Here is a 9781-nt window from a genome sequence, read left to right as displayed (position 1 = left end):
TAGATATTTTTTACACTGTAACGCTAGTCGTAACTAGCGCAGAATCCATCTAAAACTGTTATGATTTTGTTTATTTGTTGTTGTAGTTTTTAGTTGTCATTTTATTATATTATACGGACAGGTATGTTCGTTCAGTTTTCTTCTTTGTAACAGCAGCTACCTGTCGTTGACAGGTGGAACCTTTTCTGAATGCTACTTAAAATCAGGTGTGACAGGCTCTGGACCATCGTTTGCTTGCCTTGCTAATTTACAGAGGGATTCGGCCCTTACAGTGCCAATAAATCAATACAAACAAACATCCTGTTAAAAACCGTAACTGTAACAGTAACACGGTCATTATTTTTATTGATTGATTTATTGCTTAGCATTCAAATCTCCCAGTGATACCAAACTAAAGCTTACCACCAAGCAAGAAAGCATGAGAACGGCTAATCAAAAGGCATTGGGTGAGCTTATGCTTTACCACACGCGGTCCCCAACCTTCTTTGCGCCACGGACCGGTTTATTGCTGACAATATTTTCACGGACCGGCCTTTAGGTGCGCGGTAAATACAACAAAATAAAACTAGTACCGGTACCGAAAAAAAGAAGATTTTCATACACACGTGAAAGACCCCAGGAAAACAGAGTTATGATAAAAACGCTAACCAAATAACAAAAAACCGAATAAAAACCCTGAAAAAACATACATTTCACACCTGAGCCTCAACTCTCACGCGCCCCGGTACCAAACGACTCACGGACCGCTGCTTTTACACTAACCCTTTTACAAAAGATCTTTTAGCATGCAGCTCATGTACATAGGCTCGAAACAAAGACAAACACAATACAAAGTGTATCATCAGCAAACCATACACCTTTACAGTTTGGAAACACCTACCTGTGTCATTTATATATGATATGGATAATTTAGGGCCCAGCACAGACCTGAGAACACCGCAGTTACCTTCACTGATTAGATTTTACATTATTGATTTCGACATATTGATATCTGTCATCCAGGTAACTTTTCCTCCACTGTATGCTCTGCTCTGGAGCTGAGAAAGTACCAGAACACAAAAAGAAGAAAATCGTCTTTTCAGGAGGTCCGAAGGAACCCCTTCAGTTTTCATCCACTCAGCAAAGTTCCAGCAAAACAAATATTTGAAAAGATTAATAATAACATCAAATCTATCACCTAGATGAACTTTGACCTGTCACCTGAGCAGGAAGAAGAGAACAGGCCCGAGGTTTCTCTGGTTTATTACTCACCTCATCCTAGTCTGTGTGACATCCGAACATAGCAACCGCTTAGACACCACACTTCCTTTTTTTTTTTTTTTAACAGCTCTCTGAGCCACTAACAGTCACATGACTGTAACAACATGAAGTTGATGAACTTAATATCAATAATATCCTCATCTAACACAGGCAGATGCGCAGAGACACCTTTGCTCTCGGCTCTGTAGGTTTGCACATCTGGTTTAGATGAGATTCTGCTTTCTGTCCAACATTTTTGGACCCAAATAAAAGTTCAGATTGTACTACAACACACAACACACAGAACAAAAGTACTAACCAGGTAATAGTAATAATACCAAACATGTGTTTTCAAACAACTTCAGTAAAACATCCTGTTAAAACTATAACTGTGTTTAACAGAAACAAGGTCATTGAAATCATCACTTGGTGCTGCTGTCTCTTGTGTCTGTACAGAGTTTGAACCAGAAGGCTGAACTCTTGTTCAGTCACATGATGTTTCTCTGTCTCTGCATCTGTTTCTCTGATTGCAGCCGCATTGAATGAACTGGAACGTCCAAATCTCCAACACGTTAACTCTTGCTGATCCTTGGTGTTTAACTAACATTTTTTTCTTTGACTCAGTCTGCTGTCACTTTGTTTTTAGAGAGACAAAGAGATTTCAAATTAACTGGTGTTCCTGCTGCTCCAGCACTAAAGGACAGTGTATGTCACTGCGCTGCTGCTTGTTCAGAATTGCAGCAAAGTTAATAAACTTTTGGCTAAATATTCTTAATTTTATTTATATATATGTATATATATGTGTGTATATATATATATATATATGTATATATATGTGTATGTATGTATATATATGTTTGTGTATATATATATATATATATATATATATATACATATATATATATATATAGATATATATATATATCTATATATATATCTATATATATATATATATATATATATATATTACTGTAGGAGGATCACACTCCTATACCCAGTTTGGGTATAAAACTGAAGACTGACAGTATAAGTTAAGGATGAGGATAAGGATGCATTTGTGGTTTGTAAGGTCAGATTTTTTTTTATTATTACACTGAACTAATACCTGAAAAAGTAAAAACATCAACCTTTATTACCTTATTATCATGTGGTTACCACCACATTCACATGTCATTGATGTTTTATTTCAAACAGGTCAGTTTTGGATGTATGTGGCCGAGACACTAAAACCTTAATATCAATAAAATAATGTGGACACATGACTGTGTTCACAGTTTCTTCTGTTAAAATCATCTTCTCATGTTTCATAGAAAGATGATGAGAGAACCTGTAGAGAACCACCAACTAATGCAGCTTCTACAAGCAGGTAGGAGATCAATGGTTTGTCTGATGAGCTGTATGGATGTAAAGAGATGAGGCACAATCCTTTGCCTGTTTGTAATGCTTATTGGGGGAAAAAAAATGTCAGAGCACTTGCACATAGTTATCTATATACTGTCTTTAAAAATGGTCATGAATTCAAATCTGTTGCAACATGTCTTAATCTTTCTTTGGCACATTTTCATAACATGACAACTGTCAGTCTAAGGGGCTTGGAAAAGAAAGCAACTTCACTCAAAATGATCTCCTTGTCATCAATGTTTGAGGGGGATACATGTTTATGTCTCTTCCTTTTTCTTGTAGAAGAGGAGCTTGCCAGGGTGCGGTCAGCTTTTGTTTGGAGGGTGTCAACAGAAATCCTTAAACAGCTCCTTGAGGCCCTTGTAAGTGATGGTGTCTTAAATGAATTGGAGAAAGAATCAATACTGGAAGGGAACCCAGTCAGAGCAGATAAGGCACGTTGCTTCATTGATACAGTGAGGAAGAAAGGGGACAAAGCCAGCAGGATAATGGTCAGACATCTTCAGACTATAGATCTCTCCCTTTTCTCTCAGCTGCGTTTATACTCTGATCCATCTGCTCAACAAGGTGAGTCCACTTTTCTCTGTAGTTTGTTGAGATGTGAAGTGTAAAACCTCAGAATTTAATATAATGAAAAGCAGAAAGCGGGAACTTCATTCCACAACATACATTTGGATTTATTAAAGGGTTACTCACAATGGAAAAAAAAAAACCTTTCCCAAATGGCCATGAGGAGTGAAGATGTATTGGTAGCAGAATAAACCCTGCAATTACCTCTGAAATCCTTGCCTGCAAGACTACTGTGACCACAATCATCACATGTACAAACTACAAACTACTGGAGAATAAAAAAATATCTTAGAGACATCCTGAAAACAATTCCCTGAAAAGTAATGAGGTGGAATAAGAAGTATGTTGTACTAACCAAGGGTTTTAAGTGTGTTGTACTTACAGAGTAGTAAACTAAAGTATTACACTTGAGAGAAATTATATCACATAAGCGTTTAACTTAAAATAGACTGCTCATAATTATTTTTTTAACATAGATTTTTCTTAGCTCTATTTATGTGAACAGTAATCTTATTTGGTTGTTAAAACCGTGAAAACTAATTGCCTTAAAACAAAAAAACAAAACAAAAAAAACTAGTGTCTCTTGTGTGACTTCTTGAGTGCTTCAGAAACCCATGAAGGAAAAATATTCCAGTCTTCTAAGAGTCACAGTATGCATAATCCCTTTTTGAGTTTACGGCAGGAATTTAATGTGAAATATTGAATTCCCCTCAGATGTTTATTTTAAACAGTGTAGGTAGCAGTTGAAAGACAGCATGAAAGTTCAGTGGTATTTTTAGTGACAAAATTTGGAGAAGTCCAGAGTTGAAAACCTGTTTAGTTTGTAAATGTTCCCATTGGTTACACAAGCCACAAAGCCAATTTTTTATTTTACATATGTAGGTTTAAAAACCTTTAGTGTGACTTTGCAGAAGTTCCATTTATTTAAATTATAACAGAACAGGAGCTTCTTTGGTTTGGTGATGATTTGTTGTATCTCAAGCTGAGCATCACTCAGTGAATGAAGCCAGATGTATTTTTCATGACATCAAGATTGAAGAAGCACAAATAACACAACAATCCTAACAAGAGGAAAAGTAATTTAAGTAACTCTTTGAGACCATTCGTTAAAATGTCAGTGGAAGTACACACTTGATCAAAAAGAAAGAGGAAAAGATTTGAAGAAAAAGGCACCTCTTCACCTTTGCCAAAGTGATATCTTTGCCCATCCTTCATCACAGAAGCCTGTTTAAAACCAAACACAAAGATGGTAAATGTTGGTATGAGTGATCAGTCGTCACCATGCTCTTGCCCTGTGTACAATCACTAAAAGACACAGATTTGATAATATAATAAAATGACCTAAAACTTGTTAAAGGGAATGCTGGTAAATATATGATTGTTATGTGATGGCTAATATCCATCTGCTTATGTCCAAGAAGATAGACTAAATCATTCACTGCTGAATATAAACAACGTCAGCAGCTGTTTGGTTCTCTCCCACTTCCTCATCATGCTGTTAACAGGCAAAATACTACCTCCTGTCTCTCCTCGAGTCAGATACCCTGAAGTGAAAAAAACTACAAGAAATATGAATAAACATTAGAATGTAGACAATGTCCAGCATCCAAGCTTTTTGGTTTAGTACTAATGTAACTGAAACAATTTTCTTTTCACTTTAATAGCAGGATGGTGCACTTATAATTAATAACATTTCTTCAGTATTGTAATTTGAGATCTAAGTACATTTGAAGAAAAAATATGTAAAAATGCAAAACAAAAAAAGAAGACTAAGAAATAAACAGACTGTTTTTTTTCTTGCTATTGACGCAAAAATTTCCCCGTTGTGGGATCAATAAAGTCTTATCTTATCTTATCTTAATGATTTATTTAGAGGCTCTTCAAAGTTGTCAGCCTCGGCTTAAATCTAAGTTGAAGAAGAAGTTCCAGTGTGTGTTTGAGGGGATCGCTAAAGCAGGAAACCCAACCCTTCTGAATAAGATCTACACAAAGCTCTACATCACAGAGGGAGTGACTGCAGAGATCAGTGATGAACATGAGGTCAGACAGATTGAAACCGCATCCAGGAAATCAGAAAGACCAGAAACCAGAGTCAGACAAGAAGACATGTTTAAAGATTCACCTGGAAGAGATGAACCAATCAGAACAGTGCTGACAAATGGAGTGGCTGGCATTGGGAAAACAGTCTTAACACAGAAGTTCACTCTGGACTGGGCTGAAGACAAAGCCAACCAGGACATCCAGTTCATATTTCCATTCACTTTCAGAGAGCTGAATGTGTTGAAAGAGGAAAAGTTCAGCTTGGTGGAACTTGTTCATCACTTCTTTCCTGAAACCAAAGAAGGAGGAATCAGCAGCATTGAAGACCTCCAGGTTGTGTTCATCTTTGATGGTCTGGATGAGTGTCGACTTCCTCTGGACTTCCACAAAACTACAATCCTGACTGACCCTAGAAAGTCCACCTCAGTGGATGTGCTGCTGATAAATCTCATCAGGGGGAAACTGCTTCCCTCTGCTCGCCTCTGGATAACCACACGACCTGCAGCAGCTAATCAAATACCTCCTGACTGTGTTTCCATGGTAACAGAGGTCAGAGGATTCACTGACCCACAGAAGGAGGAGTACTTCAGGAAGAGATTCAGAGATGAGGAGCAGGCCAACAGGATCATCTCCCACATCAAGACATCACGAAGTCTCCACATCATGTGCCACATCCCAGTCTTCTGCTGGATCACTGCTACAGTTCTGGAGGATGTGCTGAGAACCAGAAGGGGAGGACAGATGCCCAAGACCCTGACTGAGATGTACATCCACTTCCTGGTGGTTCAAGCCAAAGTGAAGAAGGTCAAGTATGATGAAGGAGCTGAGACAGATCCACACTGGACTCCAGAGAGCAGGAAGATGATTGATTCTCTGGGAAAACTGGCTTTTGATCAGCTGCAGAAAGGAAACCTGATCTTCTATGAATCAGACCTGACAGAGTGTGGCATTGATATCAGAGCAGCCTCAGTGTACTCAGGAGTGTTCACACAGATCTTTAAAGAGGAGAGTGGACTGTACCAGGACAAGGTGTTCTGCTTTATCCATCTGAGTGTTCAGGAGTTTCTGGCTGCTCTTCATGTCCATCTGACCTTCATCAACTCTGGAATTAATGTGCTGGAAGAACAAACAACCTCCCAGAAGTCTGAAACGGGACAATCTACACTTAAGCACTTCCATCAGAGTGCTGTGGACAAGGCCTTACAGAGTCCAAATGGACACCTGGACTTGTTCCTCCGCTTCCTTCTGGGTCTTTCACTACAGAACAGTCAGATTCTCCTACGAGGAATGCTCACACAGACAGGAAGAAACTCACAGAACAGTCAGGAAACAGTCCAGTACATCAAGAAGAAGCTCAGTGAGAATCTGTCTGCAGAGAAAAGCATCAATCTGTTCCACTGTCTGAATGAACTGAATGATCGTTCTCTAGTGGAGGAGATCCAACAGTGCCTGACATCAGGAAGTCTCTCCACAGAGAAACTTTCTCCTGCTCAGTGGTCAGCTCTGGTCTTTATTTTACTGTCATCAGAAAAAGATCTGGATGTGTTTGACCTGAAGAAATACTCTGCTTCAGAGGAGGCTCTTCTAAAACTCCTACCGGTGATCAAAGCCTCCAACAAAGCTCTGTAAGTAAAAATGTACTCATCCTTTTATTTTTGAAATATCGATTCTACTTAACAAAAAAACAATCAAGTGAGCAATTTAAGAAATATAAACATTGTGATGGGTACTGATCCATTAAAAAACCTTAAAAAATTTAAATGAATGATCATCTTCAAGCATATGATCCTTTTGAATTGTCAGAGCAGCAGAAATTATCAGCATTTCTGAGACATCTGTGGGTTTATCACTTATCAAAGTACCTTCCAGAACTGTTTTCTTTGTACCAAAAACTCATGGACCAGTCCGGTGTTCTGTTACTGTTTACTCTTCAGTTATCATTCATTTCATCTCTGGTGTTCTAAAGTAATTTCTCTGCATTAGTGCACTGCTCAGTTCAATATGGGAGTTAACTTTTTTCTATATTATTATTCTTTATTGCGCTGGTTTCTAAACTAGGGTACGCCTACCCTTGGGGGTATGGGAGAGGCTATAGGTGATACGTGGGACAGGGTAATTACAATTCAAAAAGCCTAAATTTGCACTAATACAGTTTAATGTGGCTATTACATACATGTGTATATGCCACCCTCTGGTGTTTAGCAAAACAATTGCCCTGACAAAATACATGGGTGCGACTTCCCCAATTGACTGACGCCTGACTGTTGAAGTTGCACTGTTGAAGAAATGGGCAAATGGTTAACCAGAAAAAAATGCTCTGCCACCGAAACAGCGGCCACTACCACCAATCAGCTCATATCTGAAGATGCATTTGCCAGTGACCGCGCAGGTGATTGTTCAACAATCACCTCCCAATCTGTGCTGTCAGATTGGGATGCCAGCATAGATGTATCTGTGGTTACTAGCCAAGTATCTAGCATAGATGGAGACAGTCATGTGGAAAGTAATGAAGGGTCTGATGTGGAGCCTCAAAGTGGGAGAAAGCATGTCACCTTTGACTGTAACACAAAGAAGAGCAAATATGATGACAATTATATTTGACTGATGTTCACATGTATAATACTGGGGATTTTCCCAGCCATAATGTGATAATTGTGCAAGTATTGTTTCACAACTCAATGAAACCTTCAGTATTGCACAGACATTTAGAGACAAATCATCCCCATTTGAAAAATAAACAATGAGAATATTTTGAGCGACAGCTAAAATCACTTTCAACAAGTAAAAGCTGCATTCGAGTGCCAGATCCTATGAATAAAAACAGACCACAAGCATCTTATATGGTCAGTTTTAGAGTGGCTAAAAACAACAAACCCCACACTATTGTGGAGGACCGCATTCTCCCTGCTGCTTTAGATATGGCAGTGAGAATGTTGGGGGAAAAGGCAAAAAAGACAATACAGTCCATTCCATCATCAAACAATGCTGTCTCATCAATGCAACTTCAGAAAATGTTTTACGCAGCTACTTCAGCACATACGCCACAGTGAATTTTACGCAATACAACTGAATGAGTCCACGGATGTGGCTCCTTGTATATTTGCACAACATTCAGGAAGGAACCGTCAAGGAGAACATGCTGGTCTGTAAACCACTTGAAGAAAGGGCAACTGCAGTAGATATTTTTCAAAAGCTGGACACATTTATGATCACACATGGACTCGTGTGGGACAGATGTGTTGGCATCTGCACTGATGGTGCACGGGCCATGACTGGGAGACACAGAGGTGTGGTTTGTGTGTGCAGGCAGTAGCGCCAGATGCTTCTTGGGTACACTGCAGCATCCAGAGAGGCTCTTGCTGCAAAGGGAATACCTGTCCGTCTGAAACATGTCTTGGACACCACTGTAAAAATTGTTAACTTTTTGAACTCCCACTTATTTGCTGCATTGTGCAGTGAGATGGGCAGCGTGCCTGAGACTGTATTACTCCACACAGAGGTTTGCTTGTTCTCAAGAGGGAAAGTGCTGCCCTGTTTCTTTGAGCTGAGGGAAGAACGTAAAGTTTTCTTCAGTAACCATCCCTTTGAGCTGTCTGAACACTTCCATGATGTAGAGTACCTTACGTGCCTGGCTCATCTCTGTGATATCTTTTCCCGTCTGAACGAACTCACTCTCGGATTACAAGGCATTTCTACAACCATATTCATTGTTTATGATAAAGTTGTGGCCATGATAAAGAAGTTAAACCTTTGGAAGAACTGCATGGTCAAAATCAACACAGAAGCACACATTATCAAACAGTGTAAAGCATGACTGTAACATGCACCTTCAGGAGCTGGTGGCACAGTTATGCTGATACTTCTCATAGACGGGCGGGTTAAATGATTGGATACATCTCCCATTCACCTCCGTGCCTACTTCGTCATCAGCGTCTGAGCAGGAGAGCCTAATTCAGATCACCACAGATGGATCTCCTAAAAGACCCTGCGCACTGAACAGCCTGTAACTTATTTATATGCAAATACAGAAGTGTAATTAGGATTTTAAGGAAATTTAAATAGTTTCCTTCATTTTATGACTTAAGAGATTTCTAGTTAACCATAACTTCTAGTGGACTCCAATATATTAGTTTTTATTGTCTAGGTTGAACAAATGCCATAAATATAATCTTTCTGTATTTTTTCTTATTTTTTTGTAGGCTGAGCATCTGTGAACTTTCAGAGAGAAGCTGTAGAGCTCTGTCCTCAGTTCTCACCTCCCAGTCCTCAAGCCTGAGAGAGCTGGACCTGAGTAACAATAGCATGGAGGATTCCGGAGTGAAGCTTCTGTCTGAAGCAGTGGAGAGTCCACATTGTAAACTGAGAACTCTGAGGTCAGATCAAGTATATTCATTTTTTTTCTTTTGGTCTTTTTTTTCAGCTGACAAAATTAAACAGTTAAAAATTTAGCCCATAAATGTCAGCTTTATCAATTGTTGTTTTTAAATTAGTTTGAAGTGAAACTGTCACATTTTTAACCTGTTTAACCTCA

At 39.0% G+C, this 9781-nt stretch overlaps 1 protein-coding gene across 1 annotated transcript; it reads left to right on the top strand.

Annotated features, from left to right (window-relative positions):
• Window positions 1-2669: 2669 nt before the first annotated feature.
• On the top strand, window positions 2670-9257 carry LOC120738978. Its single transcript, XM_040040599.1, has 3 exons — window positions 2670-3207; window positions 5084-5401; window positions 9181-9257. The coding sequence occupies exons 1-3, from the start codon at window positions 2808-2810 to the stop codon at window positions 9255-9257; spliced, it is 795 nt and encodes a 264-aa protein (XP_039896533.1). The 5' UTR covers window positions 2670-2807.
• The last annotated feature ends 524 nt before the right edge of the window (window positions 9258-9781 follow it).

Source organism: Simochromis diagramma, unplaced genomic scaffold (assembly GCF_900408965.1).
Source record: "Simochromis diagramma unplaced genomic scaffold, fSimDia1.1 OVJJ01000026.1, whole genome shotgun sequence".
Lineage (NCBI taxonomy): Eukaryota > Metazoa > Chordata > Actinopteri > Cichliformes > Cichlidae > Simochromis > Simochromis diagramma.
Note: the sequence above shows the minus strand (reverse complement) of the source record. Positions and strands in the feature narration are given on the sequence as shown.